The 19,900-nt window shown below is 47.6% G+C and overlaps 1 protein-coding gene across 1 annotated transcript in view; it reads right to left on the minus strand.

The window, feature by feature from the left end:
• Positions 1 to 15,826, minus strand: part of LOC144798237 (uncharacterized) — a 50,960-nt gene extending 35,134 nt beyond the window's left edge. Inside the window, exons 1-2 of the mRNA XM_078668984.1 lie at positions 15,624 to 15,826; positions 9,156 to 9,401 (exon numbers count right to left, since the gene is read on the minus strand). Of these exons, the coding sequence (XP_078525110.1) occupies positions 9,156 to 9,401; positions 15,624 to 15,746 (369 nt within the window). The 5' untranslated portion in view covers positions 15,747 to 15,826. The remainder of the gene's footprint in view (positions 1 to 9,155; positions 9,402 to 15,623) is intronic.
• Positions 15,827 to 19,900: the final 4,074 nt, after the last annotated feature.

The following is a 19,900-nucleotide window of genomic DNA, read 5'->3' on the forward strand; positions in this document are numbered from 1 at the left end:
AGTGGCCAAGACATGACCACAGAAGGTGGTCAGCGATTATTTGTCGATAAGTTCGTGCACAATCTGCTTCCAGAATTGTGTAAAAAGTTAAAAGATTCGGAGAGTTCTTGGGCTGTTTCCTCTTCAGCACAGATATTAGCAACTGTGCAATATTACGAGAATAGAGACAAAGGCGAGAAAGATAGAGTAGAAAAGAAAACGAAAGAATTAAAGACTAAGGTTTTACTGCAGCAGGCCTATCCGCCATGTGGTGGTGGTAATGGCCAGAATAACGGTGGTCAGAACACCTATCAGAATAACTATCGGCAGCCACAACAGTATCAAGGGAACTCACAAAGAGTCGAGTATAATCAGCCACGTGTCAATATAGGTCCCAACCAGTGTTCATATTGCAAGGAGGAAGGTCATTTCAAGTATAGTTTCCCTATCTTGTTACAACGTGCGAACGGTGTTTCGAACGCAAGAGGTAGAGGCGTTCAGCAAGCACCTAGAGGTAGAGGACGTGGAAACGTCCCCCAGAATGCGCAGTCTCTTCCACCACAGAATTCTATGAATAAATTCGATCTGCAGAACAACGCATCTAGTAGGACAGCTCAGTACTATACAGATGATTACTATACAGAAGGCGAGCAATGGAGCAGTAATGATTGCTAGGACAGCCATAGACAAAGAGAGGGAGTTGTTTCAGTTCCAGTAGATCAGAGTGGACCATACGTTGAGGTGATCACATCAGGTGTGTCAGAGCCTTTTCTCTTGGATACTGGTGCTACAAAGAGTTCTATTATGCACTCCAAACTCCCTGGCACACCTTTGTCTGGAGAAACGAACGTTTCTGTAGGTTTTTCTGGCGCCCCGGTTAGGAACCCGATTTCTGACCCGTTGCCTCTTTCTGTTGGTCCTTGCGAATTCAAAGCACCCCTTATTCTGACAACAGGTTGTGGCGAAAATTTGCTAGGATTAGATTTGCTAAAAAGATTTATGCAACTTTGTACTGTTCTCCATCAGGAGTACAACTTACCCTGGGTGAGAAAGTGGTTTCTCCAATGTACTTATCGAGAGATAAACTTCCAACAGAATTGTCGCTTCTTCCAGACATACTTTGGGCAGTTGGTCCCAATGATGTGGGACTCTTAGAAATACCACCATATGTTGTAACATTGCAAGCCAATGTTAAAATGCCACGAATTCCGCAATACCAAATATCTACTGAGGGTGAAAAAGCTTTGCTAGCGATCGTTCACGAGTCAATTGAAAAAGATGTGATTGAAGAGACAAGAGGTAACGTTTGCAATAGTCCCGTTCTACCTATTTTAAAACGAACTGACCCATCTTAGCCACCGGTGTACAGATTTGTGATCGATCTCAGAGAGGTGAATAAAATAGTTGTGCCACAATTTCCAGTTGTCCCCAACATCACTACATTATTGACTATGATTCCAGCTTCTGCCACTTGGTTTTCGGTGACTGACCTGAAGAATGCTTTCTTCAGCATCCCGATCGCCGAGGAGAGCAGGGATATTTTTTCCTTCAGTTTAGGAGGACGAAGCTTCCGCTTTAAACGCGCTCCTCAGGGCTACTGTGAAAGTCCGTCAATATACAGTAAAGCTCTAAAAACGCAGCTTGATACCATTGTTTTGCCGAAAGGTGCTACTCTTGTACAGTACGTCGACGATTTGCTTATAGCTGCGGATACTGAGGGAATTTGCAAGAAAGCAACAATATCATTGTTACACCATCTGTGCGATTTGCATCACAAGGTGTCATTTTCCAAGCTTCAATACTGCCGACAAGAGGTGACCTACTTAGGTCATCTCTTATCGAAGGAGGGAAGGAAACTGACCCCAGAAAGAATTCAGGCAATAGCAAAATTGAATGTGCCAAGAATACAGAGAGAAGTGCGTGCTTTCTTGGGCATTACATCGTACTGTAGACAGTGGATTCCAAATTTTTCGTTACTGGCCAAACCCTTGGTGGCATTAACGTGTAAAAATACACCCAATCCCGTTCCTTGGTCTGATGAGTGTCAGAACAGTTTTTCTGAATTACGCACAGCATTATGTTCGGCTCCTGTGTTAGGTGCCCCCAACTACAGTAAGCCTTTCACATTGTATGTCCACGAGAAGGAGGGCTGTGCATTGTCTGTGTTGACTCAGCTATTTGGAGATAGGCAGCGCCCATGCGCCTATTTCTCGTCAACTTTGGACCCGGTAGTTAGAGCATTGCCAAGTTGTTTAAGAACCACAGCAGCAGCAGCCGTTTCTATTCGACAGTCTGCTGGTCTAGTAATGAATAATACACTAATCGTGATAGTCCCACATGCAGTAGACACATTGTTAAATAGAACCAAGACACAGCACTTAACCAGTGCTCGATTGTCAGGGTACGAACTGACTTTGCTAGCAAGTCATGTGCACATTCAAAAGTGCAGCACCCTTAACCCAGCCACGTTGTTACCATTCATAGAAGAATCAGATGCTTCAGAACAGCATGATTGTCTTTATAGAACAGAGGAAGAGACGAAAGGAAGAGTAGACCTCTTCGACACTCCTCTTGCTGAATGTGATGGTACATTGTGGGTGGATGGTTCATGTTTCAAGCTTCCGAATGGCGATACGACTGCAACATATGCTGTCACGACTTTGCACACGATTGTTGAAGCTATACGCATCCCACACAATTCAGCTCAGGCAGCGGAGCTAATTGCACTCACGAGAGCATGTGTGTTGTCGAAAGGAATGAAAGTAACTGTCTACACCGACAGCCAGTACGCGTTCGGCGTGGCCCATAGTTTTGGACGATTGTGGAAAGAACGTGGATTTCTGACTTCGCATGGAACTAAAATTAAGCATGGTCAGTTGATAAATGAGCTTCTAGAATCACTGACTTTGCCCTTACAAGTAGCGATTGTGAAATGTAGCGCTCACAAGAAAGTGACTGATGATGTTGGTCGTGGAAATGCGTTCGCTGATGAAACGGTTAAAGAAACTGCGAAGAATGTGATGAGCCGAATGTATGTTGCAGGACCTGCAAGATGGGTTGATGACATAGGAATGTGTGAAGACACGATAGACAGTGTGAAGTCCATTCAAGCCGAAGCCACAGAGAAAGAGTTGAGTACGTGGAGAGAAAGTTCGGGTAGAATGGATGCGAGTGGTTGCTGGATTGAATTGTAAGAGCATCAGAGGTGGTTGTTACCCGATGCGTACGTGCTTGCAGTAGTCACAATGGCTCATGGTATGGCTCATATCAGCGTGAAAGGGATTTGCAAGTTGCTGGCTCCAGTATGGGAGAATTCAGGGATTCCCAAGTGTGCAGAAAACGTGGTCAAGAATTGCATGGTGTGTCTGCAACACAATCCTGGTAGGGGAACCCCAACTCCAGCTGGTCATTTTGCACCTCCTATGTATCCGTTCGAGGTTTTGCAGCTAGATTTCATCCATATGGAAAGGTGCAACAGTTTAAAATATGTGCTCGTTGTTGTTTGTGCCTTCTCGAGATGGATAGAAGCATACCCCCTGAAAGACAATACTGCCCTGTCCACAGCGAAAGCCCTTGTGAAAAAGTACTTCCCTAGATTCGGAATGCCTAGAATGGTCTGGTCTGATAATGGGAGTGAATTTGTGGGTCGTGTGATGAAGAGAGTGTGTGAAGGACTAGGTATCCGGCAGAAGTTCCACGCTGCAAATCACCCCCAACCAGCTGGATTAGTAGAATGCTACAACGGCACTCTTAAGTTAAAATTGGCCACAATACAAGCGAGCACAGGTCTTAAATGGCCTGACGCTCTACCCTTAGCACTCCTATCCACCAGAATGACTGTGCATTCGCGAGTGAAACTCAGTCCCTACGAAATTATTTTCGGCCGCCCGGCCAACGTATGGGGAGTGCCTAGGCCCAAAAAGTTTAGCGAGCTCGAGCACCCCGTTCTACTTGACTATCTGTATGAATTGACGGCTAAATTGAGTGTTTTACATCAACAGGTCAACGACACCCTGCCTCCGGTCTCTGAGACTCCGGGACACAGCATTGACCCTGGATCCTGGGTACTGGTGCGAAACTTCCAGAGGACCAGAAACGACCAGCCGGCCACACCTTGTCCTTCTCTCTACAAGATCGGCAGTGCGAGTGGAAGGGGAAAAGGCCTGGATCCACGGGGTCCACTGCAAGAAGGTCCCTCTTCCTCTGCCATATGACCAGTGGGTCCAGGAAGGTGTCGGGACTCAGAAACAGACACAGTACCTCGGTTCATACCTTTCAGTGATGCACAAGTAAAAGGAACTAACTCTGAGCGTGAAAACGAGAACATTCTTCAAGAAGGTGTGCCACCGTCAAAACGATTGAACACTTCAGAGCCTGAACTGTTGTTCCAGGACAACACAGTACCGGGAAGACAAAGATACGATTTGAGACCAAGAAATACGAACTAATAAATTCAACTTCTTTTTCCACTTTAAAGCAAAAACCTATGGACTAATAAAGAATTATTTTTTTCCCTCCAAGTACTATTTTTGAAAAGGCAGCTCCTCCATCAGAAGAAAACTTGCTCATTTTTGTTTTTTGAACCGCCATCCGGGTTCCGCTGCTAGGGCCGCAGTTGCCTAAAAAGTCTTTTGGGTGCAGCTAACGACGTTAGGTCGGGAGTTCTGGTTGGTCTAAGGGAGTTGCCCTCGACTGACAGAAGCATCTTTTAGCAGAATCAACCTACCACCGCGGGCAGCACTCTAGAAAGGATGGAGTTTTCTGAAATGGAAAGGCCTGCCAAACAAATGAACTCTAGACGCCAGTTGTGTACAGTGGCGACAAGGAAAAGTTTTTTAATAGTATGCATTTTTTTTATATCCAGTGTGATGATATTTCTGATAGGATTCTCTTTTCATGTAACACTCGCACCACCTGCATCCCCTACACCTCCTCCTACTACTGTTTCCCCTCATTCTTTCCACTCCCTTCCTGGCCATGAATCCCATAGGAGATTAGAATTCATTAATAATTCCTTCATTCAGCTCCTGCACCAGCACCAGTTAGTAATGAACACAACTAATTGTTGGGTATGTGGACTTATGCCTCACACGACGGATAACGGTATCCCTTATCTAGTTCTACCTTTCAGTCATAATGGTTCTGCGTGGGCATACAGAGCGATGTTCATATATGCACGAGAAATCCAACCCCTACGTTCGGTAAAAGACAACCTCAAGACTAGCGCCCTAGTAAAAGGCATAGTTGACATGATTAAGGAAGTAACTTCTTATGAAAATACCCCTAATGACGAGATACTTGCATATGTAGGTTGGAACGTGACCGGATATGGAGCTACCTTAAGTGAGAAACAGCAAGCGAAGAAATCTTCCCCGATCTGGATTGTACCCCATCAAGGTAACTTGTGTCTGCAAGGCATTGGCAGGAATCCCAGAGCTCAGTTAGGGAGAAGTATCTGTACAGAAACATATATTTTTGGGTCTCAGACTTCCCCTGCGTTTTTAGCAGCTAAGGGTACTTATTTCATCTGTCATGATAGAGCCTATACATGGTTGCCCCCTGACTTCTCGGGCTCATGTTTCGTTTCGTTCCTGTTACCTCCCACCTACACAGCAGCGGCGGATTACCACAGGACAAGGGTAGTTAGAGGTGTCTTGAGTGAAGAGGACACTGCAGGTCAAGAATTTGGTGACTTTGCAAAGGGTTTTCTGCCGTTCTGGGTATCCATGGCTAACAGCAGGAACATAAGACAATTGACAAGGGTAGTTGAGTCCACCGTGATTGAAACTGCTGGTGCCCTTAGTAACTTGACTGCTGAGCTCCAGTCGGATCGTCTTATGACCCTTCAGAACAGGGTCGCCTTAGATGTCATCCTTGCAGACCGAGGTGGGGGTATGCAGATTGATCCAATCTAGTTGCTGCATTTTTATCCCAGATAACGCTCCAACAGTGTACCAAGCCATCTCCAAACTGCATAAGATTTCCGAATCTATTCATGTAGATAAAGGAGATTGGTTGTTAATGGGGTAGTTCTGGGAACTAATATCCAGCTGGGGATGGAAAATCCTGATGGTCATTGGGCTGGTCTTAGCCATCCTTTTCCTGTTCTGTCTGTTTGTGCAGTGTGCTCCTGCAATATGTGGCCTTTGTGTCACATCATGTATAAGGAAACCTGTATCAAGAGACGAGCTAAGTACTAGGATAATGTTACAGCAACATCTCAATGACTTCAGGAATATCGACCTAAACTCAGATTAACATGAGAGTAGGTTAAATTGCCTATGTAAGGGCAAAAGGAGGGTTTGTAGTACTGAAAATCCAAACTCGTGTAACCATTCAGACGCAAGAATAAAACTTCATCGTATCACGACAAATTTAGTATCAAAAGACCGTGAATGGCGAGTACATTATGTACAAACATTTTCGTCGCATTCGAAGGTTGCTTTCACCTCGAAATCATCACTTATACCCTGAACCCTTGGCTTCCATTTTTGTATACGGCAGCCATTTTGTATGTTGCCCTTCACATAGGCTTAATCCAATATCATAAGGACAAGCACTCCTCGATTGACTTTTTCGTGACCTGGGCAGGTTGAAACCATCGCCCCAGGCCAACCCATTTGGTCAGTTCCTCTCCCAGTGGCCGGTCAAGATAGCATCTAGGCGCACCCGGCCATAAAACCCTTTCATCACATCCTCACCCTGCCGAATCTTGCCCACACCTGACCCCGCTCCTTCTTTCCTACTTGTTTTATGATGAGAACGTGCTCATTTTATTGGGGAACACCGATATCTGATTGAAATACCGGACCTTGCCGAGTAATTTATTATGTATCAGACAAACGAAATGTGAGCTTGTCATCATAACTCTGTTACTTATTTGTGGTCGAAATATGTGAATAGTATCCTGAAAATCTAGGAATGTTTGCCTGAAGCTTATTATTTTGTATAAGAAGAGAAGCCTGACTTCGTGATTTGAAGCAGTCTCCTGAGAACATACTTCCATGTGTTGTACTTCTAGGACACTTGTTACCTTGGTTGCAGCCAATAAAACCGATCTTTGACTTCACCTAGAAGACTCTGAGTTTCTGTGGTCTGAATCAGGAAAAGGACTCGAGGTCTTTGGGTGTGTATTCCCTGACACCGCTGGGTTACCGGTTAAGCACCGGTTCTGAAAAACCCAGTACCTCAGTCCCCCACCAAACCTGTGCAGTGTGGGGTCCCGCAGGGGTCGGCCTTGAGCCCCACACTTTTTAACATCTATGTGGCCCCACTTGCCAGGCTGGTAAGATCTTTCGGGTTGGAGGTGTTGTCTTATGCTGACGACACCCAAATTGGTTTCCCTCTCCCACTCGGTGAGTACCTCCGCCCTAAACTTCAGGAACTGCATGGAGGCAGTCTCACAGTGGATGATCTTGAATTCACTGAAGTTAAACGGAGAGAAAACCGAGGTCCTGTCCTTTGGAGGAAATCAGGATATTTGGTCAAGCGACTGGTGGCCTCCATCCCTGGGAGGTTGCCCGCTGCCCTCAAAATTCGCTGGGAATCTGGGCGTGCTGATTGACACCTCGCTTTCTATGGACCGGCAGGTAAACAGAACCGTTTCCACCTGCTGTGGTGTTATCAGAATCTTGAGAAAGATAACTCACTACCTTTCCCCAGAAGCTCGAAAGCAGAATGTGGTGGCCCTGGTCTCATCGAGACTAGACTACTGCAATACGCTCTATTTAGGCATTAATAAGTGCCTGATTCAGCGCTTGCAGATTGTCCAAAATGCGGCTGCTAGATTTGTCCTTGGTGCCCCCAGTCTTTCCTCTGCCACATTAGCTAGGAAGAGCTTGCACTGGCTTCCGATTCAGGCTAGGATCTCTTTTAAGATCCTGTGCCTTGTCCATGGGGCCTGGAGCAAGCTCAGAAGGCATAAGATCACTGCTGATCCCTTACGCTCCCAGCAGAATCCTTCGCTCCTCCAACAAGAATCTCTTGACTGTCCCCCGGGTATGTAGAGACAGGTGGGGAGGGAGGGCTTTTTCTTCTCTTGCTCCGAAGTTGTGGAACACCCTCCCCCCGGACCTAATAGTACAACCATCTGTTATGCTCTTCCGGAAAGCATTAAAAACATGGTTTTTCGCAGAGGCCTATCTGTAATCAGGTATTTGGCTCATATTACATTTTACATCATTTGTTCGGCGCCTTGATGCCTTTGAGGTAAGCTGCGCAATATAAGATTGCCCTCATTCATTCATTCATTAAGGCAAAATAAGGAATTGCAAAAATTCCTTATGTTGCTATTGCATTTAAGGAATCGCAAATTTTGCGATTCCTTAAAGGCAATGTAAGAAGCACCAAAAAAAGTGCAATTTGGCCTTAAGGAATCGCAAATTACCACCAACTTGAAGTTGGTGGTAATTTGCGATTTCTTTGAAAAATTCACTTTTTTGCATTTTTCAAAGTGAAATGTGAAGCACATATATGCCCTTAGGGCATGTATGTGAGCCACATGTGCACCCATGCTTATTTCAGGGGTGCAACAGGGTGTCCTTTTGACACCCCTGCACCCTTGAAATTGCATTCTCAATTTGCGATTCGCTAATTGCCAATCGCAAATTGAGAATGTCTTCCCAGTCATTCCTATGGGCCTCTAGGCCCATAGGAATGAATGGGGAGGTATTTCTTAATTGTGAATCGCAATTTGCGATTCGCAATTAAGGAATATGTAGGATTCGCAAAATGTATTGGAAATCCTACGTACATAGCATTTTGCGATTCTCAAATAGCGATTCGCAAAAAATTGCTATTTCAGAATCGCAAAATGACTTTTTGATACATATGGCCCAAAGTCAATGAATTTGTACCTGCTGCATTGATTTTATTGTTTTTTACTTTTATTGTAGGCCATTCTCAAAACGAACAAAATGTACACTATATTGTGTTGGTTGGGAATTCCTGAATCCATCACAACAAAGGACAATTACACTGGGTACGATTCCTTTCTGTTGTTTTGGCACACTTGGCAAACCCCAAAAGGGGCAGCACAGCCCAATCACAACAAGTATCCCACATCTTACTGGACAGCACATTAACAATGCCTTGCTACAATACTCTACTTCTTCATTGTCCAGTGATAACCACTCATCTCTTGCAACGCCCCCTACAAGACCTAAGCAAGACCTCACCGCTGCTGCAGCCAGGGCCCTCTCGACGTCCCGGCAGCGTTCCTGCTCCACCTCGCGGCGCACTTGTAGGCGGAGCTCTGCGCAGGCCGCCCTCACTGCGTTCTGTTTCTCCAGCTCGAAGCCCATCTGCTGGGCCTGTAGGACCTCTGAGCGTTCCCGCTCCAGCCTCCTCCGGAACTGTTCCAGCCGCTCAGCCTCCAGGTGGTCCCGATTCCTTGCCACCTCCTCCAGCAGCTTGGTGAAGGACTGGAGGGGAAGAAAAGGAGGGAAGCAAAGCTGAGCTGGGTCATCAGATAGGGGAACTTTTGAGAAAGTTGCTGAATATAGTACAACTAAAACTGACCATGAGTCTAACAGGGCTGCAGCAAGACTGCAGGAGTAGAACAAGACACAACTTTAAGGTTTGTGCAAATATAAAAAGAATGTAAGCCCCTCAGGGCAATTGTTTGCTCTCACATGCCACACCCCATTCGTGGGCCACATGGTTGTAGGGGACTACTGAGCCACAAAGATTGTGGTTTGGGTAATTTTCCTCTGGTGTCTTGGGGTTCATCTTATTATGGCTCTGTGAACAGGACAAAACACACCTTTTCCCAATTTGATGTCCAGGGTGGCGAGGACGAGGAGTCAAAGGCCTTTTGGGATGGGAGTGAAGGGCAGAAACTCAGACAGAGAGTTGTGGCATTAGCCCTGCCTTCCAGATCTCACCCTCGACCACAGGTAAACAATCTTTACAAAGTAGTCATTACATCGCACTATCTTTACATAGCAGTCATTACATCGCAACATCCTTTACATTGCATGTTATTACAACGCGGCCATTACAACGCGTATCACTAAAACGCATGTCATTCCAATGTATGTCACCACAATGCAGCCATTATATCGCAAGTTATTACAATGCATACCATTACAACGCATAGTACTCTTACACTATCCAACACTTACCCTACTGTTGCACTCACTGGAGTTAGAATAGGAATTTTTACCCCTACACTATCCAACACTTACCCTACTGTTGCACTCACTGGAGTTAGAATGGTAATTGTTACCCCTACTCTATCCAACACTTACCCTACTGTTGCACTCACTGGAGTTAGAATAGTAAGTATTACCCCTATACTATCCAACACTTACCTTAAATGTGATGCAATGGTCTGCATTGTAATGGTATGCGTTGTAGAGGTATAATGCGATGTAATGGAATGCGCTGTAAAGGTAGTTTCTAATAATGCGATGTAAAAGAATGCGTTGTAAAGGATGTTGCGATGTAAAAACTGTGTTGTAAAGGCATGCATTGTAAATGTCTGCGTTGTAACATCATACATTCCTGACCACAAGCAGCACGGCTGGGCTTGGTGGTGGTCGCACGTCATCAGCAGTGGCCGCCTCTAGACTGCTGAGGGTTCCATGGATGCAAACTGAACTGACATGCGGGTTACTATTTCGTTCTGCTGTGATATTGAAGTACTTCTCTTTTTATTAAAACAAACACTTGGCTAGACAGCAAGTTAATATGTCTGTTGTTTGACTGTTTGAGTTCTGAGTTTCTGCCTCCTCACTATCATTCCAAAAACGTTTGACTCCTCGTCCTCGCCACCGGAGCATCATAGTCGGAAATTATGTGTTTTGTCCTGTTCACAGAGCCATGGTTTTGGTTGCTCCACACACCGAAGGCCCGATTCATAGAACTAACTTACGACAAAATCCCAAACTTACTACTCATAATGCACTTACCACTGCCCTACGTTTACGTCCGCACTCGGGCCAGAATTTCTGCACCCGGAGTGAAAGCTTCACACCCGAAGTGGAAGCTTCACACCCGGAGCGGAATTTCCACCATCGGGCAGAATCTCTGCTTCCCAGCCGGAATACCCACAATGCATCAGATATAGTCAATTAGCACCAGATTGTGGGTATTCCGGCCCGGGAGCGGATATTCTGGCCAATGGGGGAAATTCCGCTCCGGGTGTGGAGCTTCTGCTCCCGGTGTGGAGTTTACACTCCGGGTGCAGAAATTCCAGCCAGAGTGTGGACGTAAACTTAGGACAGTCGTAAGTGCATTCTGTGAATACCATGAGTAGTAAATTTAGGATTTTGTCGTAAGTTAGTTCTTTGAATCGGGCCCCGGTAACGTTGCTGAGCTACTGTAAGTGGACAATCTAGATTCCCCTCAGAGGCGGGAGCTTGTCCCAGAACTATACAGCATCCTATACGAGGGAGAGAACACTCTCGCTAAATACAGTTTTCTCCAGAATTGAAGACAGTATTGGTTCCTCTAGAGCAGTGATACTCAAAGTACGGCCCGGGGGCCGCATGTGGCCCTCCTGACCTTTACATGCGGCCCCCTGAGCAGCAGCAGCACTGGGCTGCCGTTTACTCGACTCAGCACTCACATGAAAACAAAGTTAAATAAACAGCAAACACTTATTTAAAGGTTAATTGCAGTTAGGGAAAGGAAGTAACTAGGCCCTTAACTTTAGGAACATCTTCATGTTTAAAGACAGGCACTAGATATACCTGCTTTGCTTCCCCTTCACCCACTTTACACCCCCCTGATGGCGTCAGTGCAGCCCTCGGTAACACTATAGACCAAACTTTGCGTCCCCCAGGAAAATGTTTGTGAGTATCCATGCTCTAGAGGGTACTTATCCTTCGTCTCAGGCAGACTTTCCTCCAGACGTGAACACAATGCCAGACCAGGTAAAAAATAGTCAGCCAGTGGCAACTTCAAACCAGAAATGCATCAAAAGCTCATGAGAACTGAAATAATACAATATTTATAGAAATAGGCAGGATGGAGTAACCTATCACCCTAACCCACGTGTTCTTGGATGTATTTAAATGGCAACTAAATGTCATCTATTTACTTTCTGTTTTATCGCATTCTTCTACGGGTCCCATATCAAGTCCACTCAGCCCTTTTCTTGCATATACCTTTGGAACAGTTTTCCACTGTTTAGGATTATTTTATCTGGAGCCAGGAGTCTGTTTTTAACTACCCACAGTGAATTTAATCTTTAAATTAATGAAGGCGGGGCATGGTACAAAAATAAAATAATGTCCTTTACCAAAAAAGAGGCATTTCAAAGTGAGATAAGGGACAGAATTGCGTCTGTAAAACTGGCCCTGGTATCAAAAACATACTTTGAAACAACAGAGACTTGCAGAGCCAGGCAGTGGGGCCCCTGTTCCTGCTAAGGGTTAGAAGGATGCCATAATAGTCCTGTTGCCTCATATGCCAGTGGATGGAAGGCGATGCTTACGAATCCATATTAAACATTCATGAAGAGACCATCGCGGGTGAGTAGTCGCGCTTAACAAACCCCCGATTGATTGAATGCCCTTTGTGAGATTTTCAGATATTAATAGACCTTCATTTGTATATCACAATATATTCAGCAAAAGTATTGTCTGACATATATATTGTGTCTTAAATAGCATTTACATTTTCTATAAGTAACCCCAATGTTGCAATATTTTTGTAAACAATATTTAAGACACAATATTGTTGTCAGGCAATATATTACTTATGCTATCCTAGCACCTTACTAGGTTGTATGTCAGAAATTCGGTAGCATAAATACGGTCTTGCACAGTTCAACAATATTTTAGTTGCGATACTCGGGTACGATACCTCTCGTATTCTGTGATCGTGCCTCCCAACCATCTGTCATGGCCTAAGTCAAATTATGTAACTGGCACAGCTCGAAGGAACTTCTGTGAAGTTATTGATTGGAGCAGATGTTCATGTGTTGAGTGGAAGAATTTAAGGCACTGCTGAGATCCAACCTTGATTTTAACCCTGCAACCTCTCTGGTAATAGAAACATCCAAACCCATCTTGATAAATGTTGTGCTTCCTAAAGTGAACCACCAAGGACTCTACAAGGACCTCTTGACCTTCTTCCTCCCCTCCTGAAGGGCCCGGCTTCTCACCTGTGGCAGACTTTAAGATGGTTTGAATCCTGCTGGCTCTTTTAAGAAGGCAGCATACAAATCCAATTTCCCTTTGTGGTTATTTCTAGTGGAGCACGCTGCTTCAGGGCCTTCCTAGCTAAGTTCTAGGCTCAAAGAGCCGCTGGAGTTGGATCGAAAGGATATTCCTTCCCGAGATTTGCTATTGAAGGACTCTCTGCTGGACCCCTTTGGCCAGGCTTTGAAAGGGACGACTGAATTTCCATCATTCTGAGCCTTATGAGAAAGGAAATCCCCACCCAGCTGCCCGTAGTCAATATTGGCAGGCGAGCACCTTGCTCCGATACCTGCGTGATAGATCGGAGCAAAACCAAAGAGGATGATGGACGGAGTGCTGAGAACTGCAAGCACTCACCCCCAGTGAACTGATCTGGGTTTAATCCATCATCATTCCTTAGCTCACTCTGCCACCCCAGTTTGGACATGGCCATATGCAAATCAGTCTGACCCTGTGCCTCATGGGAACAGTCCAGCCCGAACTGCCAAGCCATGCCTTCCCTGGACCGGAAACAAGCATCCTGGGACCGGTTTCTGGCTCACAGCCCTCATCAGCCAGGCTAGCTTGAATCCAGTGGCAAAGTGAGAAAGGGAACCACATCTGGGCATACCCGGCCACACTTAGGGCAAACAAACCAAAACCAAAGAGGATGATGGACGGAGTATTGAACATTGCAAGCATTCGACCCCAGGCAACAGATCTGGGTTTAATCCATCATCATTCTTTAGCTCACTCCACCACCCCAGTTCAGACATGGCTATATGTAGGCTGTGGGGTTTTAGGTTTAAACCTATAATAACTGATAAAACCCCACTGAAAGCAAAATAGCCCTCACCGGTGAAAACATATAAACACTGAAAAAACACCTGCACAACCACAAACTAAATGCCATTCAAAGAAAGGAAAAAGAAAGTGAAAGAGTCATTTTGTTCTTACTGAAGGGGTCAATAAAATGTAACTTTGTCATACAAGCTAGCAGTAAGAAAGACTGGCTAACATTATTCTGCTTGAGTTTTGTTCTTTAGGGATGCCACTAAAATATTGTTTCTTCATCCTTTTACTTTTTTCAGTTTTATGGCCTTTGGTCTAAAGATGCAGGGTTTAGATTCACGTTTTAGGATTAGTTTAATTATTTTATAAACTGTAGAGAATCAGGACATATCAAACTCACATTTGATATTTTGGCTGCATTTGATTATTTCACTGATAGGTAAAATGGCTAGTTTCATAAAAAAAATTCCTAATATGTGTCATCACATTTACCCACAGAGAATAGGTAAAAACCCTTAATACATCAGACCATAGTTTTTAGTGGGTCAGTATTGATAGTAGGTGAATTGCCAACACCTCAGGCTTTAAACATTAAATGCAAGTAATAGTGACAAGTATATATATCACCAAGCATCTGGGATAGTGGTGAAAACGTGACACCAGACTTTTGGAAAGCATGGAACGCAGTGTCACTTGTTATGCTCTGCAAAAAAGGTTCTTTCCAAGTTCAACAAAGATTGGAGTGATATTGTTTGTATTTGTAGTAATTCAGCTATGTATATAAAAAATTTGTGTGATGACCTGTCAAAATTGATACCCGAGCTGAAGTGATTCCCTGTAGGAGATCCTTGCCACTTGTTAGATGGTATGCTGAAAGCATCTTTACAATCTTCAGAGTTAATGAGGGATGCTATTGACTTTTTAATCCATTCTGGAGCACTGTTTTCTTATGCCCAGGAACTAAAACGCAAATATTTATCATTCCGTGCTTTATGTGGCATCAAAGAAAGAGTCATCCTTAGCTGACGGTTCTCAGCCCAAGGGGCTATGAATGCTGAGAGGGCCTTTTCACAGAAGTTTACTTGGGAAGGAAAGCACAAGCTCACATGACCAAAGACTCACTGAAGAAGTATTGTATGGTGTACTGCAATAAGATTAATTTGCAAAAATCTCTTTGGACCTCATGTACACTATACGTACACTGTCTATATACCATGTTCTTTCAGTGCAGAAAACAAGCAATGATAAAAGCAAAACGTTCCATAAACACCGGAAAAACACTTTTTCTGTTGTTTTTAGTGGCGTGAAAATGTGTAACCACTGATAACAACTGTTTTTTAAGATATTGAAAACACTGAAAAAACCCCACCAGAATTTACCAAAAATAGAAACTGAAAACAGGACAGCCTAGCTATATGCAAATCAATCTGCGTGATAGATTGGATCACTTGGGCTCAACATTCTACTAGGGGTGACTTGAGAAGCCTCAATGCACTCTACTGGAAGACCTCTGCGTGCCCTACTCTGCCAGGGTTTGAGAGGTTATATGAGTTTACAACTCTTATGAGATTGGACTTTGAGAGACTTTGATTCAAAGTCTATCTGACTCTCTATGGATTGCAGAGTCTACGTATGATGGCCACCATTAAATGTCTGCGGCCGAGCATCTTGGCCCAGCCCTTTCGATGTCCAACTCAAAGAGGGCGCCTCGACGTTCCTCACCTCCTCCTGCTCCTTCAGGGCTCTCCGCTTGTCCTCCTCAGCCAAGGTTTGGTAGACAGACAGCTGCTCCTCCAGCCTGTCGGTGGAGTCGTCATCACTGTCATCCGCTAGGCTCGCCGCCATGGTCGCTGCGGCCACGTCGCCGGCTGGGGTGGCTGGCTCCTTCTTCCGGCGCCGCCTCTTCTTGCTGGCCAGGAGTTCATCTCCCAGAGCTGCTCATGTGAGACACAAAAAACAACTGAGCATGGCATGGAATTCAATAACCCAGGCAGGGTTCAAGCCACCCTTCCCACCACCCTGTCCCTAAAGGCTGATAGGGTACTATAGGCTTCTTATTTCAGTAGGATTGTTCAACTTCTAGGAGCTATTCAGCAGAGTTACTACCAAAAATAAGTTTTTCGTCTTCGGTGATATGTTTTGTTATTTTTCCATTAGCTCTAAATAAACAAATACTCATTTAAGATGTTATGAAACATTTTGGTTCACAAACGTGTATTTTACAGATTGGAATACATTTGTTGCCAGGCAACAATCTGTTTTCGTGTTTCAATCAATGTTTCAGTTAAACAAGTTGTACAGCTGGAAAAAACAAGAGGGAGAAAAAACACGTGGGAGCGTACATCTGTAAGAGGTTTGATTGCTTTTATGAAGTGTTTTCATCAGGTTCTGAACATTAGCTGAAAAAAATCTATTCAACCACAAGCACTTTCAGAGTTATAATCTAGTGCTCTGCTCCGTTCTTCAAAGCCATTAGGCGCCTTCCCTACTTTCTGGCTTCTTCTATTGTGGTTCATTTAAAAAAGCCTCCGGACGCTGGAGTGTGGGAATGGGGGGTGGGGGGGACTATGGTACGAAAAGTAAACTCACCCAGTATGTCCAAGTGCGTGACCTTCTGGGTGCAGAGCAGGGTCTTGTTGACGAGGCGCTCTAGCGCCTCGATGGAGTCGCCCCTCTCTCCCGCACGGTGGCCCCCGCGCCTCGCTGGGGAGCCCTCCCTGCTGCGCACAGGTGAGCCCAGGCTGGGCCCCGTGACGAGCCCGGGACGGGTCTGGCTGGTGCAGGGGGTGCCCGGTGGGTCCTGGATGGACCTGGCAGACCCAAGACCTGCCCGGCGCGTCCGTGATTGGCTGAACGGTTCCACAGTGGACCCGGTGGGGGCTCCAGCACGTGCCTCATGGATTGAGGATGAGATGAATGAATCCAGGATCAACAGCGCAGGTCCAGGAGGCGTCCCCGGGTCCTGGGCGGCGCTGTAAGTTCCTGGAGGGGCCCCGGGTCCTGGGCGGCGCTGTAAGTTCCTGGAGGGGCCCCGGGTCCTGGGCGGCGCTGTAAGTTCCTGGAGGGGCCCCGGGTCCTGGGCGGCGCTGTAAGTTCCTGGAGGGGCCCCGGGTCCTGGGTGGAGCTGTAAGTTCCTGGAGGGGCCCCGGGTCCTGGGCGGCGCTGTAAGTTCCTGGAGGGGCCCCGGGTCCTGGGTGGAGCTGTAAGTTCCTGGAGGGGCCCCGGGTCCTGGGCGGCGCTGTAAGTTCCTGGAGGGGCCCCGGGTCCTGGGCGGCGCTGTAAGTTCCTGGAGGGGCCCCGGGTCCTGGGTGGAGCTGTAAGTTCCTGGAGGGGCCCCGGGTCCTGGGTGGAGCTGTAAGTTCCAGGAGGGCCCCCCTGGTGCAGGATGGAGCTGTAAGTTCCTGGAGGGGCCCCGGGTCCTGGGCGGAGCTGTAAGTTCCTGGAGGGGCCCCGGGTCCTGGGCGGCGCTGTAAGTTCCTGGAGGGGCCCCGGGTCCTGGGCGGAGCTGTAAGTTCCTGGAGGGGCCCCGGGTCCTGGGCGGAGCTGTAAGTTCCTGGAGGGGCCCCGGGTCCTGGGTGGAGCTGTAAGTTCCTGGAGGGGCCCCGGGTCCTGGGTGGAGCTGTAAGTTCCTGGAGGGGCCCCGGGTCCTGGGTGGAGCTGTAAGTTCCAGGAGGGCCCCCCTGGTGCAGGATGGAGCTGTAAGTTCCTGGAGGGGCCCCGGGTCCTGGGTGGAGCTGTAAGTTCCTGGAGGGGCCCCGGGTCCTGGGTGGAGCTGTAAGTTCCTGGAGGGGCCCCGGGTCCTGGGTGGAGCTGTAAGTTCCTGGAGGGGCCCCGGGTCCTGGGCGGAGCTGTAAGTTCCTGGAGGGGCCCCGGGTCCTGGGCGGAGCTGTAAGTTCCTGGAGGGGCCCCGGGTCCTGGGTGGAGCTGTAAGTTCCTGGAGGGGCCCCGGGTCCTGGGTGGAGCTGTAAGTTCCAGGAGGGCCCCCCTGGTGCAGGATGGAGCTGTAAGTTCCTGGAGGGGCCCCGGGTCCTGGGTGGAGCTGTAAGTTCCTGGAGGGGCCCCGGGTCCTGGGTGGAGCTGTAAGTTCCTGGAGGGGCCCCGGGTCCTGGGTGGAGCTGTAAGTTCCTGGAGGGGCCCCGGGTCCTGGGTGGAGCTGTAAGTTCCAGGAGGGCCCCCCTGGTGCAGGATGGAGCTGTAAGTTCCTGGAGGGGCCCCGGGTCCTGGGTGGAGCTGTAAGTTCCTGGAGGGGCCCCGGGTCCTGGGTGGAGCTGTAAGTTCCTGGAGGGGCCCCGGGTCCTGGGTGGAGCTGTAAGTTCCTGGAGGGGCCCCGGGTCCTGGGTGGAGCTGTAAGTTCCAGGAGGGCCCCCCTGGTGCAGGATGGAGCTGTAAGTTCCTGGAGGGGCCCCGGGTCCTGAGTGGAGCTGTAAGTTCCTGGAGGGGCCCCGGGTCCTGGGCGGCGCTGTAAGTTCCAGGAGGGCCCCCCTGGTGCAGGATGGAGCTGTAAGTTCCAGGAGGGGGCCCAGGACCTCGGTGGAGCTGTAAGTTCCTGGAGGGGGCCAGCAGATCCAGGTGAGACAAGGCGGATTCCACACACCCTGGCTGGTTCCAGTAACGCCCCAGTGGATCCGGGAGTGGGCCTGGTGGTTCCCGGATGGGTCTGGACGGGGGACGCGGCTCTGTCACGCAGGGCAGCAGGGAGCGCAGACACACAGGCAGGGCCAGGGGCCCGGGCGCGGAGAGTTGCCAGGCAATGGCCGGCTTTGTGTTCACCACAGACTCTAACACAGGCCCCGGGGGCGGGCGGCGCCGTCCCTTTAACATTGCACTGAACTCTTTACCTGGTCCGACAGGGCTTTAAGTGGGATGAAAAAACGGGGGTGGTGGGGGGGTCTCTCAAGGGGACGTGGCCAATGTAATTAAGGGTGTGGCTTAAAAACAGGTAAGCTATAAATGTGTGGTTAGCATAGTGTGCCGCCCCACTGGTAATTTGCTGTTTCTGTCATTGCATCCAGATATATGATACAATTAACATCATACCTACAACAAGTCAGGACTATTGGCTTTGTCAACTGTTGTTAGGTGCTAAAGATAAATGAGCAGCAACTATGGCTTGTATATAATATTGAAAAAAAGCTTCCACTTAAAGCCCTGGTGACACCACTACAATGTTGCTGCTCCTGAGTTTCAAAAAGAGAAGGGAAATCCAGAGAGAAAATGACTCTCTTTAAAGGATTTCCCTTCCCTATAACGCTGGAAATAAACGGACCGCCTCTGCCAGGGCACAAAACAGAGCCCGATAGAGACCCGTTTCGAGGCTTCCATAGAAAAACTGCCGGTGCTCAGACCCGGTGAGACCCGGCCCACTTAAAGCCCTGCCTGGTCGAAGGCACGTGAGGCAGGTAGAGACGCAATATGCACCAAAACAAACTCCTAGTGAAGAACCCCAGGCTCCCGCGTGAGGAAGTCTTCTTAGCGCACAAGCTGCGAAATGAATCGCCTAGGCGCTTGGTCGAGTGTGTCTGTGTATCCGTGGGCGCGCGTTTGCATTTCCCTTAACCTCACGATTTTGTAAATATGCCTGCGTGCCGTCACGTGTGTGTTTTGTGCACAAACAAATGTGTTTCCACGGGCCAGAGTTAAAAAGAAGAAAAAAAGCACAAAGCCCCGCATCAACCTAACTGGTTCTATTGTGCAGCGCTCTGACACCTTCGGGTAAAGTCCGCGCTTTATAAAAATGCATAAAATAAATCAATCAATCAATCAAAGATGCTCCCCACGTTGCGCCGGGGCGCTGTTGCAGGCTTCCTCTGTGCTGGCGCTCTTTCGGGCTGTCTGGGGCAGCGCACGAATCTTTGCACCATAGGGGTAATTTCTGTGATGCCTCCGCGTAGATACACCTCTAAAGAGGCAGATCCTAGCTGTAATACGGCGCTAACAAGAGGCTGGAAGGCGACATGCCAGCGCTGTCGCGACACCTGTCACCCTTACCCTTTACCTGT

This window comes from Lissotriton helveticus, chromosome 12 (assembly GCF_964261635.1).
Source record: "Lissotriton helveticus chromosome 12, aLisHel1.1, whole genome shotgun sequence".
In the NCBI taxonomy this organism is placed as follows: domain Eukaryota; kingdom Metazoa; phylum Chordata; class Amphibia; order Caudata; family Salamandridae; genus Lissotriton; species Lissotriton helveticus.